The 19,263-nt window shown below is 38.1% G+C and overlaps 1 protein-coding gene across 10 annotated transcripts in view; it reads right to left on the reverse strand.

The window, feature by feature from the left end:
- The window catches only part of MEIS2 (Meis homeobox 2), a 171,874-nt gene that overhangs the window by 105,651 nt on the left and 46,960 nt on the right, over positions 1–19,263 (reverse strand). For all 10 annotated transcript variants that reach the window (XM_077784071.1, XM_077784070.1, XM_021539301.3 and 7 more), the window contains one exon: positions 14,825–14,970. In XM_077784071.1, the coding sequence (XP_077640197.1) occupies positions 14,825–14,970 (146 nt within the window). The remainder of the gene's footprint in view (positions 1–14,824; positions 14,971–19,263) is intronic.

A 19,263-nucleotide genomic window follows, 5' to 3' on the forward strand; every position in this document is an offset into this window, starting at 1 on the left:
TTGGCAAATTGGAACAAAACAACTATAGAATAACTATCACAATCACAAGGTACCATAACCTTTCACAGTGGGAAGGAGAGTGAGAGAAGGGAGAAATAAGCTTTTTCCTTAATCTTTTACTGAGATTTAACCAAATACACTATGAGAACAGTGGCATAGTAAGAAGAGCCATCACCAAAAGCTCACTGCTACAAGTGAAAAACATGCTGATCACCTAGACCTCTAGCAGAACAGTGTCAGACCAGCAAGTGTCCTCTGAATTCCCTGTGTAGGTAGGGGGCCACAAAAATGTGTCAATGGGGCTTTGAAAGGCTGATGCCTGATAATGGCTTTTTCATCAACCTCCAATCAGCATTTCCAACCACAGAAGTTTGCTCTGCACTTGAGGTTTCTAGGGTGGATGAATGAAGACTGATGAGAGAGGATGAAAGAAGCTGTGGAAACCCTCAATTCCCTAAATTCTCATCCCCTGCACCTTTTGCTTTGAATGCAATGAATAAATAATCAGTACTAATGTTATTAAAACAATTTTGCTATCTCAGGGTCAAATTCTGACAACAAATGCATGTCCTGACTGGCCTGCAGAAATGCATTTGAGGACAGTGGCAACCAATCTGCTCTACATTTGAGCTAAACCAAAATTCTTTCTCCTAGGAACATGGAAAAAACTGGCACAAAGAAAAAGCTGTGACATGAAGCATTTGCTTGGAACAAGTACAACTTACTCCTGTCTTCTGTATCCTCCAGTGTGATTTTCAGAAACAATCAAAACAAAAGTGACAAAACCCAAAAACCACAATGAGCAAACAGCCGCTTTTAAGTGCTGTGGGAACAGAGACATTTGTTTAAGTAACCACTGTTTAAAAAATGCATACATAGTAACACCAAAATAAACAGCTTGCAATGTTGTTTATTTTAAGATACACAATAGTAATGTAAAGTGCTGCATGCTATGAATTCAGGGTATACTAACATTATTTACAGTTGTGAAGAGCAGTAGGAAAACTAAGCTCCATGCCAGAAGACTCCTTGTTCAGAGAGCAAAGGTCAGTTTTCACTACTTTTGCAGCTAGGAGGATTCCATCATGCAGCCATGGAAAGCTCCTGCTCTCATTTCTCAAGAGGTAACTCCTGAACTCCATATGAAAATCCTAATAAAGGCATCTCATGCCTGTGGCATCTTTAAAGTGGGTACACAAGCCCATTCCTAGAAAGTAAAATTAAGAGGGAGAAAAAGAGATCTTTGTCCTGTTGCTTCACTTCTTTAAAAGCCTTCCAAACATGCCTGACTTACTAACCCTATGTTGTGCCAGACAGAAAAAAATACCCAAAAGGAGAAAAATAAAACTAAGCAGCGGTGTTCTGAAAGATGACCGACTTACTGAACAGATTTATGTCCCTGTGTCTGAATTGCATTTGATTCTCTGCTGACAAAAAAAATGTCATTGACTTCAATCCATAATAGAAGTTTGTGATATTTTTCTTCATAAAGCCAGTCTAGCTATAAGCAAGAAAACCGGGCTCTTTTTTCTGGCCAATCTATCGTCTATTTATTATTGTAATTGCATAGCTTTACCATTGTAATTGCAACATTACTGTTATCATATAATCCTTGTGACTGCCAATAAATGAGCCAGAAAGAATCCGACTTGGATCTAAGATCCAAGGCTAAATTTCTAATTCTGGCAATGAAGGAGGAAAAAATAAAAAAAGAGGAAAAATAAAATAAAGCATCTTTCTACCACGAAAATAGAGTTAATTTGATCTGGAAGGCATTGAGATGAACATGGAACCCCACAGTTACATTGTTATAAAGTAATGCTAAAAAGTAAAATTTCATTTTAAATTCAAATACAATCTCTTTCTTCCTGATACTTTTGAGGAAGGCTGTGTGTGAAATTCAGCAGCTGAAGACAGCAGGCACTCAGTCAATATTTCCTTGCGGTCATTCTGCCTCTCTGAGGGCCCAAGTTTTGTTTTTGAATCATGGCGTCAAATTGCCATAAATGCCTGTAAGTGAAAAGCAGGTGAAAAAGCTATGTTTTTCACCCATTTTGGCATTCAAACTTCTGTGTAAATCCATAGTCAACTTCATTTTATATTAAATTTGCATTGGATCCATGACCTTAAAAATTAACATTTGTATTTTAAATGATCAAAAACTTTTGGTGTTTTGGATTGATGTTTCAAAGAGCAAATGTTGGAGAAGATGTCAGAATTATTGGGGGGAGACTAAGCTGTGTAGAGGTTGATTTCAGACTTGTACCTTACCCAGATATTGCTGAAACTTCACAAGTTGTGAATGGAGAGCACTGTATCTATTGTGACAATTTCTGCATCTGAATATCTGAATAAGTTTCTCAATACAAAGTTGTTTTCTTTGTCAGTTTGACAGGGCCCAAGCCTGACTGACCTTCACCATCCACTCCCAGTGCCTGAAGGAACAGTAATTAAATATTTCTCTTAAGCTTAGTTCTTCAATTTGTGTCTCAAGCCCATTTCTAGTTTGATTTTGTAAGTTAATTTTGCAATAATTTTTCCACTGACAGATAAATGAAACATAATTTAAAAAGTTGAAACAAATACAACATAAACTTAAACCTGACGGAAGCCAAATTTGGAAAGGCTTCCTTTTGAAAACAGCTCTTATTTCAAGATACTTTTCAGTTTTTAATCATTAATAAGAAAACATGAAAATATGAGAAAACCTTCAGGCAAGACTACTTTAGTGTAAGCCCAGGAATGCAAGATGTTTCTCAACAGTATACTTTAAAGTGTTTTTTTGGAGTCTAGTTTTAAAAGTGCTAAGCAAAGGCACTTGCACAGATTGTTCTATGGTCTAAACGACTGAGGTTTGGCTGCTGAATTCCATTATTCCTTCAAGGTGTTTTGTTCCTCTTCAGTAATTTCTCCTGTTATATCTTTGTAGCCTGTACTTATTAACTGCTTCAGTATACACATTCTCTGTCTAGGGCTAGATCTTGTATTTTTGAGATGGATGGAAAGAGCACTGGAAATAACAATACAGCTCTCATTTCTCTCATCTTTTTTGAGCCTCTCTTACCCTTTTTGGGGAATAAGGGCCTTGATAGTCCAGGCTCTCCAAATATCCTTCTGTATCTTTCTCAGACTCTCACTAGACTGACCTCAGGCTAGTTTCACAGTCCTCATAAAAAACAAAAAAAACCAGTCCCAATGTTCAGCATGAGATCATAACATGGTGATCTCACTCTGAACATTACCTTTCACTACAGCAGCTCTATTGACTTCTTTGCTCAGAACAGTTTGAATTTCCCACCAGCTCTGTTGTGTGATATTTGGCCTCTTTTAGGCAAGATACTTTTTCATGGAGCGAGCCTAAAGGGTACTGAGTAGAAAGCTCATGAGTCCGCAGGTCTTGTTTTAAAGAGTTTTCTGTCTCAGCAAGAAGTTTACTGCAGAGATTGTTTGGGAAGCAGTAGAGGATGTTAGAGCACTGCCAAATTGGAAAGTGCAATATTTTATCTTTTCAGCTGGAGCTTTGAACAGGATTCAGATCCCAGGAGGCAAACTCGTGATAGTATCACAACTATACAGTTATGTTTATTTGTATCCATTCTAGAAAAACACCATAGTCCTGTTCATTTGTAGACATTTTATTCTCCTGCTGCACATATTGTTTTGCACTGGTTCCTTTGAAAGCATTATTGCTTTCTAAATGGACAACTTTTGGGAAATAAAAGGGAGAGAAAATGGCAAGAGCCCCTTTTCCCAGAAGGTTGGTTGCATCCAAGATCATTGTGGGATGTAAGTTCATAAAAGCCAGGAAAACTAAGATTAATTACAGCAGTAAATTGTCTACAAATGTTTTGGTTAGATATGCACAAAGTAGGGTTTTTGGTCTGAGAAGCATTTGCTTGGCAGTTTGTGGCCCCCATGCAACACACTCATAGGTTGTAGGCTGTTTAAACTTGAGGTGTAAATTGGCATATTATATGAAACAATGTGGAATTCTTAGGATTATCCTAATCCTTATCATCCCACCATCCACATGCAGTTCATCCCACCATCCACAAAGAAATTCATATCGACTGAAGAAGCACCTCTCTTTCCTAAGCAATGTTAGATCATGCAGGAAAGTGTCCCTGTGTAACTGGAAGAAATTGAATTGAAAACAGACAAGACCAAGCAACACAACTCTTGGATTAGTCCACCAAAAGAATAAAGAAGATGGAAAGGAGAAGTGAATCAAATTATTTTTTCCTCTATTTTTTTGTTCACAATAATTAACACGTTTCTGTTTATTTTCCTACTTTATATCTGAAAGAGAAAATCATAATATCCCTTTATAGTTGAAATTAAGCACTCTTTAAACATTAAGATTTGGAACTGATCCCTCAAATTAGCCAACTTTCTTTGCAATTAATATGTGCCACTATTCCCATGCAACACTCCTTTGCTGACTTCCTCAAATATACACAGAATCACTCTTCTAACCGCATAACATTCCTTATTCCAGTTGTTATCACACATATGATCCTTCTCCCTATTCACACTCCATAACCCTAAACAGCCCATTTGTGAACTATCCAAGCAGCTGTCAGCTATCTGCATATGGTCCTCAGTAGGCAGGTACCTTGTCAATATGAAATGGGGCCTTTGCAATATCCCTTCAGCCCCTTGCTCCTCGCTCTAAGTCACCCTCCTGTTTCCTGTTTCTTCATTCAAGCACGAGTGGGATGCACAAGTGGGAAGCACCCGGCTTAGTCAAAAAAGGCAGCAGAAAGGATCAGGACTGGCTGGAAAGCTGCCAAAATCCAACTTCACATCAGGAGACTCCCAGACTGTTGAGGAGGGGAATATCCACTAGCAAGTTCTTGAAGTACAAAGATGCATTGGTCATCAGCAAGGAAAAGACCTGACAAAATTAACACAAGACCAAGACACTTGCATTGAAGTAGCTTGCAGAAATCATATGCTGTCACCTTCAGTGTAGACCAGCAATAACATAACATTATTAATTATATATTAAATGTTCCTTCATAAAGAGAAAATTCTCTTGAACTTTCAGTCTACAAAAAGTTTAGGTATTTGTACAAGCATAGCATGACTGTCATGCTCTTTCAACAGCAGGATAAAACCGCAACAGAAGTGCAATTTTCTGTAATTCAGCTGTTGCAAAGTAAAAGACACAAGCCTTACACAGTGTTTTTCATCTGTAAATATGAAAAGCACTTCAATAATTACATGGTACTGTTTAAGCAGGGAAACTAAGGCACAGGGTCTTGTCATGGTCATAGCTAGAAAGAGAAGTGGAAACTCCACAGGTATATCACAGCTCCCTTGTGCAACACCATCCTGGGGACAGTAGTGAAAGCTAGGTTACAAGAGAATGTGACAAACAGTTGAGCACTCAAGAGATTTGTGTTTCTATCATAAAATAGGGAATCACTGAATGAGTTGTTAAGTGCAATTCATGGATAAAAGGGCTAGAGCATTTAATACTTACTAAATGTTTTTCTGCCTGTCTCCCATTATGATTTCACTACATCTTTTCTGGCTTTTTCAAAAGGATCAGAGTTCCACTGCAATTCGTGGAAGGAGCACTGGGAGATACATACTGTTAATCACTAATTTGTGAATTATCTGCAAATATTTGAATACAAAGAATCAAACCCTAAATTTTAACTTACTTGAGAGGAAAAAATGACTGCTTTTATAATGATCCATGTAGGTATACAGCATATCAATTAACAATGTAACTTACATAATCTTTGAAGTTTTTTTTTAATTGACATAGTCTTAAAGTAATCTAGACTAGGCCATGATCTTACGAAAATCTACTCCTTTCACATATTTAGTATGAAAGTGAACAGGAGCTTTCCCATTGCTATCTGATTTAGTCAGATAGCATTTCCATAGTATATCCACTTCAGAATATCAAGTTCACACTTTGAAATGACCAAATAAGAGCTTGATCCTGATGACAGTCAAATTTCTACAGCACTATGAAATATTGATGTATGCAGATATTTTTTAAACACTAAACCAAAATATTTATTGCTGTTTACTGAGCTACTCAGATTTATTATCCTGAGATTGTAAGAGGATGTCATGAGATGTTAAACATTTTATGGGCATAAGTAGTCAACTGTTACAAATAAAATACATATTTTGAAACGCCATCGTAAAAAGGTAAAACCAAGATTTAAAAAACTCTTTATGGCCTATCACCCAGTATTAGACAAAACAACTGAAATTAGTTTTGGCAGATTTGGGGCTTGCAGTTAAAAATAAAAAATAACAAATGTAAAAGCATGAAAACTGTATTGCCATTATACTTAAAGATAACTGTAAATCTTTAGAGATGCCAATGATTGCTTTAGATATTACAAACAAGTACTGCCAATCAACTCTAAAATATGCAATGCATGGTATTCTAGCTATCATAACTCAAGGCAAACTCCACAACAACAGGAAAAATATTGTCTGCCACAAACTACTCTCTTCATTAGGCAGCAATAAGAATTGACATATCCATTTCTTTGCAGTTGTGGAACTGTTGGCAGAAACATGCTTTTCCCCCCCGCCCCCAACATAACTCTAATTTTACTGAAAACTTCCTTGAAACCAATTGTCCTGCTCACAGATCTTGAAAACAAAGTTTTAAACATATCCTGAGGCAAAACTGAAAGGTAGTATCACTGCACAGACATCAGCAATTGTATTTTCCCTAAAAATATATCTACATATAATCATGTGTGCACACCACTGAGAAAGGGAGGAACTATGAGTTTTCTGATGACAACAGCTTTATGTAGTGGACCCTGAAGACACTCCAAAGACTTCTCTAGTTGACTGTGATCTTGATCTCCGAAAGCTGCAGTTCACAACATTTATAGTGATATTTTTGGAGTTAAGGAAGTGTTTAAACACTACATTCACATATGCTTTGGTTAAAACATCTTTTGCCTTATGAGCCTTGCAGCCACAACTCTATATAAACAAATTCTTGTCACTATTAGTTCCTTGTTTCAATTACTTTAAGGATTTCATTAATTGGACTTTGATATTCCCTTTTCTCTTTCTCTTTTCTTTCTTTTCTCTTTTCTTTCTCCTTTTCTTTTCTTTTCTTTTCTTTTCTTTTCTTTTCTTTTCTTTTCTTTTCTTTTCTTTTCTTTTCTTTTCTTTTCTTTTCTTTTCTTTTCTTTTCTTTTCTTTTCTTTTCTTTTCTTTTCTTTTCTTTTCTTTTCTTTTCTTTTCTTTTCTTTTCTTTTTTCTTTTTTTCCTATACTGACTCTGCAAAGCTTTGCAATCTGACAATAACAACCAGAGAAAAACAGTGGTTGATCCTATCTTTTGCTCAGTCACATTCAGCTTACTTAGCTGAGACTTTTTAATCAATCATTAGTTAAAACCATGCACATGTTTTTTGCTGTTCTCAGGAATCCCCTTTTTTGAAAATGGCAGGTAAACTATTAAACTGAGAAGTAACATCTAGCCACATTATCTGATGGTTTGGCATCAGCTGACATCATATGTCACATGAATGAAATGCACCTTGCTGCAGTCCTGACACATTGGGTTGCCTGTTGATGAGGAGGAGGTAAAACTAGGCAGGCTGGTATAAAGATAAAAACAAGGAGAAGAAAAGGTAAAGCATAACTAGCTAATATCAGACAGGGTACTGTGAAAAACTTATAGCAGGCCCAGAAGAGGCCTGTTAGGTAGACTCAACAGCTTTAATTGTCCTGGTTGCACCAGAAAAGATTTTGCAGCAGCCCAGCAGCCTGCCATGGATTTGGGGACAGAAAGGCAATGAAAGGGATAGGAAAGCTGGAGGAGACGGGTGGTGCGATTCATTTACTTGTCCCTTGCAGGATCGGCAATTTGGGGATTCTTTGGGGGTTGGGAAGGATGTGTATGTATGTGTGTGAATTTCACCCTATATATAACTTGGAATCCTATTAGAAAACAACCTAGTGACACTGCAAATCCAGTATTTCTCAGCAGGCTATTTTTGAAGCTGAAACACACAACATATTTGGATCTCCAAAAAAGCACAATAAAGATCCCCTCTTCAAAATAAAATGAGAAGTTAAAAAAACCCTCAACCAATTGCACATGTAATAATTTCCAGGCCAGCTTCCTGTGATTGTATCTGATTATTTAAATTTTGGACTGTCTCTTTAATTTGAGGAGCAGGGAGAGAGGCGACAGATGGCAGACAGAATTGACTTATGTCCTCTATTCTTCTACAGAAGAAGGGGGAGTGCAGAAAGTTTGATCGAGGCAAAAGCTACAGTACATAGGGCTGGCTATAACTATCTAATAGGTCTTTTGACGGATTGGTTCGGAATATTTAGGTTTTTTTCTCCCCCAGACAGGCTTTGTAACAAACCCACAGTCCTGGAGGTTGCCATGGGTGACGAGAGAGCTGACATCCAGTCCCAACTACAAATAAGCACATGACAAATGGGCCCAGAGCCCTCCGACAGTCCTGAACCTTGGTGACCCCCTAAAAAACCCAGCCTCCCCATACCCCATGCCCCCCCAAAAAAGCATTACAGAGTATATTTTTTAAAACCGAAAGCTTGCACTTAATTGGAAACACTGCCGTGTAACTGAAATGCTTAGGACAGCATGTACAAGTAAAAATAAATCATGCAGCATTGTTATTTAATGCGCTGTGACATCATTTCCTGAAATTAAACAGAGATGACACAGATTCAGACAGTCCCTGCTAAGGTTCAATTCAAACAATTCACAGATGTTTTCCTCCAGCCAGCAGAAAACAATGCGAGACTTAAAGCACTCCTCTCCCTCTGCTCCTCTCCATCTTCCACTCCCTCTCCTCAGCCTTTTCACTGGTACAAGGAGGTATGGCAGTTTTATAATACATGCTCCTGCAAAAATATTCTTTTTTTAATTTAATTACTCAGGCTGTTGTACTAAATAGATGGATCATTGTGTCACAAAAGCATCAATTTTTCAGAAGAAATAACAGATGTCTATGTAACAATGATTAGATTAACCACTCCCAGACAAAGCTAGCTTTTGAGGCCCACACACCCCATGACCCTGGGTTCCCTCTTCTGTAGGGGGTGGATGTAGAAATGTCAGATCTAATCTCAGATTCCATTTTTAAAACAAACAAAGCCCCACCCCCATCCCATTTCAGCTCTTTTCTTTTAAGATTGTGGTGTTTAAAAGGTATGTGAATGTTTGGTCTCTTACTAAATCTTAAGGATGCTTTCATGGCCGAGGACTAGGAGCACTCAGAGGATGAAACCTTTCAGCCTGGGATCAGAAGTGTCATTTTGAGAAAGATTTCCAGGTTTATTCTGCCCAAGCTGGTGACACGGTACTGCAGACAGGCTGGACAGGAGGGGGATGCTGATGACATTAGGCAGGGCTGCACTACCAGCAGCAATAACTACAAATGTTAATGGCCACCACCAGCCTTCTGGTGAGACACCACAGCAATTCCGGGGTACAAAGAGGCACAAATCTGTTGTCCTGAGGACTGCAAGACTGCAGGTCATGGGAGTTTAACATTCAGGCACTGATTTTTCTTTAGCACTGGGGGTGAAGGCATTTAACCTCTCCTCACAGAAGTTTTTCCAGCTGAAAAATGAGCGCAATATTATTTTGTAGGACATGCTTCCAACAGGGTGGTGTTTGTTCAAAGAAGTCTGTTCTACACCAGCAGGCAACTTATTACCTTGCTGAAAACAGCACACAGACTAAAAGCAGACCTGGAATAAAACTGTGGCTTGAGCTCCTCCAGCTCTCTGACCCCGTGGTGCCCTGAGGTGGAAATGGCAGCCACGCAAACACATGTGCAGGTAGTTTTACAGGAGAATCAGAGAACATTGCCCATCTTCTCTGTGCACCCTTGGAGTGTATAGCATGTTACAATGCACTCCAACATGCACACTAAAATTCATTAGAATGACTGCACATTCCTGTATTATCTGGAGTCTCCCAGCCTTCTTCTTGCCATTTTAACTGGATATTTTAACATTTTAACTGTTGTATTTTCAGGTTTGATTTTTTAAAGTACAGCAAAAACAACAATGTGAAGAATGCTTCTCCCAGATCACATCTCTGAGTAAAGCTGTTCTTCAACAGTTTGACGTGAAAGTAAGATGTTCAGTGTGGAGTGCAAATATATTTGTAACCTTTCTTTAAAGTATTATTACTAAAATAAAATATGGAAGGAGATATTTATGAAGGTGGTTGGATTCAACTTCCTTGAACACTTGCTCCAAGATTGGCTTTAGTTAATGACATTCATCTCTAGAATAAAATCTAATGAATAAATAAAATAGCTGCCCTATATAAAAGGCTTGATAAGCCATTCATCAAAATGTGATATATACACATTTTATTCTCAGATACACCCACATAAATACATAAAAAAATCTGTTTCAGTAAGACTATTCATATTATCCAATCTGGACACCTGAATATGACAAGTTAAGAAAATTAATTCAGGTAAGTACAAAAGCTGTGGTTGGCTCATTTTACCACCTTCCAAGAGCACTTACTCTAGCCTGACAATGAAACAGATAAAACCAAAATATTCTACAATAGACTGTGTAAAGAGCCAGATCTTCAGCCAGGTGGAAATCAGGCTAAAATGACATTGTTTAAAGTTAGAAGACAGAACTTCAGCCAGCAAAAAAAAAAGCAGAAAACCAGCTCAACTCCTTTGGCTTTAGGGAGACATCCCAAATACCATCAGATGAGAATTAAGCACTTTCATTAAGAAAGCTTTAGTTTGCAAGCTACTATTGCTAAGTCCGGTACCTTAGCTATGGTACACATCTCCTTAAAGACTTGAACAAAAAAACCAACCGAAATAGAATTTTAACAAAGGGCATCACTCCAGGTAAGTGTCAAAGCATAAATGAGACTCTGTTCTACCAGCTCGGTAAAAAAAGGTGAAAAAATGTTGAATGTAGCAAAAATGTAGTCTTTGGCACACTGCTGCAGAAATGGATGAACTACCAGAGGTACAAGCCTATAGAGTGGTATAATTACTTCCTTTGTAACTTTTCTCTCTTCTGATTATGTATGGGTATTTTAAAGGTCCTCCATCCTTCAGAAGGGCATGGGAGGAAGGGGACAGGCTCTATAGTTGCTGGTAAGAAATCTTAATTTCAGCACTGGTGTAAGCTGGAGGTATCTATACATTTGAGCACTTCCTGTTTTCACTTCATGATCAAATATGTTCTTTGCTGGGCAAATAGGGGAGCACTTGAGGGAGGAAAGCAGTGATGTCTGAGAGGCTAATTGAGTGTACTAAGAACTCCTTAGCATAGAGGAAAAGGAGTCTTCCAAAGCTATGAATAAACTCTCAGCTTAGGTCAGATTTCTTGCTGTTTCTTTTCTTTAACCACCTTTGAACTCAACTAAAAACAGTCTTAATGTCAGGTTTACCTTTCTGATGTTGTAATCTTTATGTACTATTGAAAATATTATACTACCAGACTAGGATTTCCTCTACTTTCTTAAACACTGGATATTATCCAGAAAAAGCATACACATTTCCAACCAATTCATCCTCAGATCTTTTATCTTCCGGTAGTGTTGTAATTCCAAATGTAAGACAGAGCTCACTAAGTGAACAAGAACATGACAGAAGCTCCTACTCTTTGCATTTGATTTCCAACAATAAAAAAATGCATGTGTATCCTATTTCAAATATAATTAAAGTTACTACAAAATGGAAGCTGTGATAGGGGTTAGAAATTGTTTTGAAAGACGCAGCCTGTCAGACACATTCATTCTACATCAGAGTTCAAGTGCCTGTCTCTTCAAAAAAGCCACTTAGGCCATTCAATTTTTAAAATTGGCTGCCTTAGGAGTTTGCAAACTGATTGAATAAAGGAAAAAAATAGCATTTTATTTAAAATCATAAGTAAATACAATTAGTCAGATCGGAGTTACTCTCTTGGAATTTGACAGTCTAAATGACTTCTACATTTAATCCATGCCAGAAGAGATGGACTGCCACTGCCTCTCCTTCCAGGGAAATCAGAGGTTAATGATTTTTGTCATATTGAGACTAACAGCTAACAATTGCTACAGTTGGCCTTTAGTATTTTATTTGTCCTTTTGAGGTATTCAGAATAGGTGACAATGGCTTGCAGTTGAGAACATATGTAGAGAGACCCCTGTGGCTTATGGAAAAGTTGCTCCATGCTGGTTGGGTGTTTGAAAAAAAAAAATACAACCAGAGCTCTTTTATGTTCCTCTCCTTAATGAATGCATGAATGTCAAAATGTACCAATGGCCCATTCAGGGGGCAAAGCCTAAGCAGCTCCTTCTTTAAGAACACATCCTGAGACATAAAATACATTTGCTTAACAAATTAAAATAATGAGATAATTCAATTAGTTTCTTAAAAAAAAAAGAGACAGAGAGAGAAAGAAAAAAGGGTACATCGGGGGATTATTGTAATACAAGAACAGGTCATACAGGACAAAAGAGGCACAAACCAATTTGAAATAAGGTTAGAGTAGTAATGAAGGAATGTACATTGAATCATGGACTGTCATTGTAAAGATATTTACTTGAAACAATAAAATTGTACATCACAGATTCCCTCGTTCAGGCTCAGCCAGAGTAAGATTTTGAATGGACAAGCTAATTTGAGAAAAAGTGTGAGATCTTTAAAAGAAAGGAGTTTTCTTCCTTCCCTGCATGTGTTTATGGCAAGAATCTTTCTGAATTTACATTGCACTGGTCAGGGGTCTCCATTATCAGTTTGCAGGTCTGAGAATTACAGCGCAGTAAATCTTTCAACACCTGCAAACTCATTAAAGCCTGGATGGTAAAAGGTTTGGGGCTTTTTTGTGTTCATTTAATCTGATTTTTGTGAGGCCATCCTCACCAGTGATGGCAAATTTCTTTAATTCATGCAGGATGGAGAGGGTCAGGAGAGAGAGGATAGAAAAAAGGAGAAGGGATTTCAAAAAGCCAGAAGGACTTTCCTCAAGAGAAGCAAGAGGCAGTTGACTGTTTAATAAGCAAATGTCAAATGCTTTCAAGGAGCACATAAGAAAGAAAGGCAGGAAGGAAAAAAAAATAGATAACACAAATTTCATAGGAGGAAATGGGAGTTAACATGGAGGTGTCTACAAACCAAACTTGTTTATTTGTAGCCCTGCTTTTTGCTGTCTGCCTGTACTACTCGTCTAAAGATACCCTACAGCTAAATGAAAAACCCTCCACTCGCACTCACTCGACTTCCAAATTAAAAACATTTTACAGGTTAGTAAATCTCCAGCTGAGGTGATGTAGCAAAGAACAGCTGTGAAGTAATTTTGATAATGATGAGAATAATAAGCACATGGCAAGGTTCAGGGCTTTGCTGTTGCAGCTTCAGTGCTCCTGAATAGATAAAAGTGATTAAATAGTCCTGATTATCCCTGACCAATATGTAATGGATTTACAGCCCTTTCAATTAGTCAGTATTTGCTTAGGACTCATTATTTTGTCTTTGGTTAAGTAATCAGCCCAGAGACTCATGTTCTGTCTAATTCCTCTGAGCCAAGTGGGTACAGGGCACCTGACCTTTGAAATGGCCATAGCTGAGAGGCAGGAATAACCACTACTCCAGCAGAGACACTGGCTATTCCAGCTAATCCTGACCCCACAGGCCAGATCAATGCACCTTAGTTTGCTACTAATGTCCTTACATCAAAATGATGGTTTAGAAATGTGAATCTATCGCTCCCCCCTTTAGCTGTGCTGCTGGCAGAGCAGTTCGATAGTCTCTGTCATAAATAAATTGGGTCCTGGAATCATTGCACTGTAACCAACAGCAGGAAATTTATAAAACCATGGAAATTCATAAAACTTTGGTAGAAGAAGAGGCAGTTAATAACAGTTAGCATTTCAAGCCTTATCAAATAAGAAACAATTTCAAAGTGCGAGAAAAAAGACAATTGATAATTTTGCCAGATTCCATAATTTCCCATGTGAAGTAAACTAGGTTTACTAGGTTTTCTGTGGAACTGTGTTTTGATGCCTATGTGAAGCTATAATAGTCAACAGAACACCAACACAAAACCAATAACAATCAGACAAATAAAAGCCCAAGGAAAGCACTGCTATTTCACATATTTAATCTCTCTCCCCCTAAATGTGAATATGGCCAGATTTTAATATCTATGGACTTGAAGAGAAGAAAAAAAGGCACTTATTCTCTTGGTTACACAACTGAAAAATTAGGGAATCTGTAAGGCTTCTTTATTTCTTCACAAAAAAGTAACAATGATAACATTGCAAGCTGCTACTTTGACTTCTCTAACATCCACAGTGTATGTCAGCGCACACACACAGACCAGGGCTCTCTCTTTCACCACATACATACGAAGTTTGTGTAAACAGAGGCCAGCAACAAAGAATCCAGAAGGTAGAGCTTTGTATGTATTAAAGTAAGAATCCCTCTCTTGCTGTCCATAGGAAGAGGTTGAATAATTTAAAGCCAAAAATGGTTACTTCGTATATAGGTGATGTTCCGTGCTAAGGCGGAATTTGAGAAATTGTTGTACTCTCTCTCTTTCTTTCTATAAGATATGTGTGTATATGTATATATATATATATATATAGAGAGAGAGAGAGAGAGAGAGAGAAATGATAGATAGATAGCTAGATAAATAGATAGATAGATTTGAGATTTGTCATGATTCTATGACCTAAGGAAAAAAAAAAGTAATTTAAAAAATGCAACAAAGCCTGAGACCTAATAATGATCACAAAAATATGGGGATAATTTATTTCTAAAAATGATGAATAGAAATTTATTTTTGTTTTGGTCACCACTTACTGTGAGATGCTGGAAAAGCCACGCTCTCATGATATTTGTTGCTACTTTGGGGAAAATGCCTCTTTTCTTCTGACGCTTTTTGTCCTTGTCTGGGTCATCATCATCTCCTGTACCAGGTGAGGCTACACTGTTGTCTAAACCATCACCTACAGCAAAGAGAAAAACAGGAAGGAGGAGATGTTTAATGAACCAAATACAGAACCAAAAAATATCATTAATTGCCAAGACACTACCACAGTTTGGGGGGTTTTTATTTGTTAGATCAGGCACATACTGTTTCTCCTTATAAAAGAATGTCGATGCAAATATGTAAAAATTAGAAAACCGTGTCTCTCCAAATACTAATTTTGTGTTTCACACATTCATATATCATTAATTCAATTATAATTGTGTGCTTGACATAGTGCAGTAGCTCTTTTTCAATTATGGGATTCAATGTGGGAAAACCTGCCACAAGAAAACCCATTTACTGTAAATGCATCCCTACAACCATTCTGAATACGTACGTATAAGTAATCAAGTTAAATGTTCTGTAGTCTATATATTCGAGGCCCTCTGCAGAGGTGGCAGTAACCATGTCACCGTTCAGTGCACATAACACACTGTCAGATGAGCCCCTCCCCGTAACCATCACCTCCCAGCACACACACACACACACACACACACACACACACACACACACACACACACACACACTCACAAACACGTACACCTAGTGTGACCCTGCATATAGCATTTGCATGACATGAAAACTTCTACATCTCTGCATCAGTGATTATTATCATTAAAAAAAAAGATGCACATCAAGGTAGAGCTCTCACTTAATCAGAACTTTCCATCAACATCCTTCTCTTCTGTGCTTTTCCCTGGCATTAATTGTGCATTAGCTAAAATCATTTACTTTTAACAGTCATAGTTATTTTTTCTTGCCCTCCAGCAAAAATGCCTTGAAAGCCTGCCTGGAGGGCATCTAAATTATGTATCTGAAAAACTCTTCTGGCAAGGCATTGCAGGACCCCTACTTTCTTAAAATTCATACGAGCACGTCTTCCTGTTTTTGGGAAGGCATCAATCAAGAGCAGCAATATATGCCATATTCCTACATTAATATTTGAACTAATAACTTTAAAAAAAGGAAAGAAACAAGATCCGACTTGTGGCATAATCAAATGCAAAATAAATGAAGAATACTGGGACAGCACTGAGACTTTATAGATTGCTGTGTTTTCCTTACACATCATTAGCCCGGAGCCACACGAAAGAGGAAAACAGAGAAGTGGAGAGTTTATGCTCCCTGCTGGTGTTTAAGAAGCCGAGGTCCTGGAAGGACATCTGGGAATTGTGCTGAGATGGTGGTTTTTGTAATTTAAGAATAGACATTCATTAGCAGTAAATGCCATAAATCCCATGCTAAGTAAAAACCTTGTCCAAGAAAGCCTAAAACAATAAACTCTGTGCTCAATGTAGCCTGAGCTAGACGCTCCATAGCTTCCTGAGGAATGCTATAGATTCATGAGCTAATTCCTATAGCCTCGTCTAGATCTGTAGTGCTACTAAACGGAATACATTGCTGCTGCATACAGTCCATTTGCTTCAAAACTTGCATTTCAGCTCCATCTTCACTCCCATACCAGATCACCCTTCTTGTACTGCATCCCCTCTGAAAAACTGACCCTTTTGGACTGGAGAAACAGAAAAAGCCACAGCAAAGAGCTGGCAGATTAATTTTATTGACATTTCCATTTTCACTGCAATGTGATACCCTCCATCACATGGAAGAGATGACCCTCACTATTTACAGACTGACAGGCCACTTCATTACAACCACCCTGCCCCAAGGCAGTGCAGCTCCTTTCCATCTGCCCAAACACCAGAGCAAGACCCTGAAGTCACTGCTGTGTTTCTCGTCCTTTTTTTTATTTCTTCTATTAACGATGGAGAAAGGAGAGTCAAATCACAGTAAACTGGTTGAAGAGATTATGGAAACTGAACACTGTAACCAACTGTTTATTTTTTCAATATATGGGTTATTTAGAAAGCACTCCTTTCTGCTGTTTTCCTCCTCCCCATGTATTCCACCTTACCCCTCTCTCACAGACACGTGCGCGCACACATACACACACACAAGCACACACACTTTCCACTATGCCAAGGAACTGCTGCAAGGCAAATTCTCACAAACACTAATGGCTTCTGACTGCTCCTTGGCAACCCCAGCATTTTAACCTGGGTGGATATGCTTTCCAAAATACAGACACTGGAGCTATCTCATCAGCTGTTCATGTGACACAGATGGAGAGTGGCTATTAGGAGCCAGGCAATGGGCCTTGGGGATCTGAGGTGCTGTACTGTAGCCTCAGGCAATTTTGAAAAGCAGTACCCGGAGATGGGGGGAAAAAAATCTCTACTGAAAGTGCAAGTTTGAAGTCAGTCAGTCTGTTTGTCTATCTGTTGTGAGGATAAAGATATCTTTGTCTCTTTATGTAAAAGTAATGTGTGTATGCACAGGATGTGTGGAGCTGTAAAACTTCTGCCCTGCACCATCCTTTCAAGCCACAGAAACACCAGTTCCCTCTCTCTATGGACAAATTCCTGTCTGTCTGCATATACTCTCCTATTTGTGAGCATCCTGAGCAGGAGTCTCCCACACACAATATCAGTGTTTGGACTTTTTGATGAGGTTATTAATACCCTGGTTTAAAAAAGCTAATAGCAGCTCAAGAAAGAAAAGTTCAACTAAAGCTCACATTGCCTTCCCATCTTAATCAGCAGTTGAAATCATAATCACGAAATCAGTGCTTCCCTAATCTGTTCCATAACCTCACGAACGGAAATTAAAATATTGTAACTTCAAATTATATCAGAAGAAAAATATAGCAAGATTTGTTCCTCCTGGTGTACGACAGGCCTGTTAATATGTATTGTCATATCTTTAATAGGACTACAGTCACTCATTTTAGTGGATGCAGCTTCTTGTGAGAAGAAATAATAGAAAAAGCCCATAACTGTCTTTTCCAAGAGGGAATTATTTACTTCTGGCCCTAGAATTCCTTATCCAAATAAATGTCAATTACTTTAAATTAAGAAAAATAAAATATCAAAAGTGAAACAAAATGAGCAGATATGAAAATTACTTTATAACAGACTGGATTAACTATATTTTTCACTACTGTATGAAGGAATCAAAATTTAAATAATTTAAATCATCATTACAAGAGATTCTACTTATATGAACTATTCATATCCTGGTTTAGATGGTAATTTGTAAGAAGAGTAGAGTCCAATCCTAAATTCTATGGAAATGACAATTATACAAGCATATATCCCAATCTTCTAGAGAAGAAATTAAGGTGTGGATTTTGGTCCACTGTCTCTCTCTCTCTCTCTTTGGTTCACACAGAACCAAAAAAAATAAGGGAGATTTTCTCCTGCTTTCCATACTATTCACTTATTTATTCTTGTGCAAAGTGTACACATGATTCCAAAACCTATCAGTGTTGCAGCAAAGTGGAGAATTCTTAAGTGGCACTCTCTTTGTGGAGGTGTCAATGACTAGGCACAATTCGATTTGAGCCAGTAGAGAATTAGGCATTTTACCCAGATTGTTTAAGATTATAGCAGTGTTATGTAATAGTCTCAATAACCCCTATAAAAGATGGAAAGAGTTTACAAGAAACCTTGCAAAGGGACCCACCTGGGGTTCCTTAAAGACCTTCTCTTCTAGAGGAAGAGCTTGCTGAGGACACTGAAGATGCAAGTCTTCTTTACACAGCGGAAAGTTGGGCTTCCACACTGGCTCTGTGTTCAGGCACCCTTAGTATGTACTGAGGGTTTCCTTCCACAAGCTGAATTCCTTTGCATTGAAAGCAAAGGAGATTACCTCTTCTTTAAAAGATATCAAATAAGCAGTCATAGCAGGGTTTCCATTGCACCATAATTCCAGCTTGCTGCAAGCTGATTTCCTTGGACAGATATGCTTGCAAAGCCCAGTGTTGACACAGCCAAGGACTCTTTGGGAAACAGAGACCAGTCCTACATAAAGCCTGTCTAACCTTATTGTATCAATGAATATTTCTTTGTTAGTCTCCCACATTACCAGTATTATCTCAACCCTAGTCTTTGTGTTCTTCACAGAGTAAAAAAGAGGCAACAGATGAAGTTTAGAAGTTGCCCATCTTGTCTTTTGACCACTTGTGAACAGGATGAATAACAAATTCTCAATCTATCAAAGTGATAACTGAAAAGGATGACCCAGTCAGGCCAAAGCACAGAAGCCTGGTAACAGTCCAGATTCAAATTCTAGAAATAGTTTCTGTTACCATCATAGCAAGTAGAGCGGTTAAAAAAGTGATTTCTGGAAAAGTACATTTCAGAACCCAGTGTCTGAGTTTCTTCACCATCAGAGGTCCCTTACAGCTTTAAGGTTTGTCACACTAAAG

Source organism: Lonchura striata, chromosome 6 (genome assembly GCF_046129695.1).
Source record: "Lonchura striata isolate bLonStr1 chromosome 6, bLonStr1.mat, whole genome shotgun sequence".
NCBI lineage: Eukaryota > Metazoa > Chordata > Aves > Passeriformes > Estrildidae > Lonchura > Lonchura striata.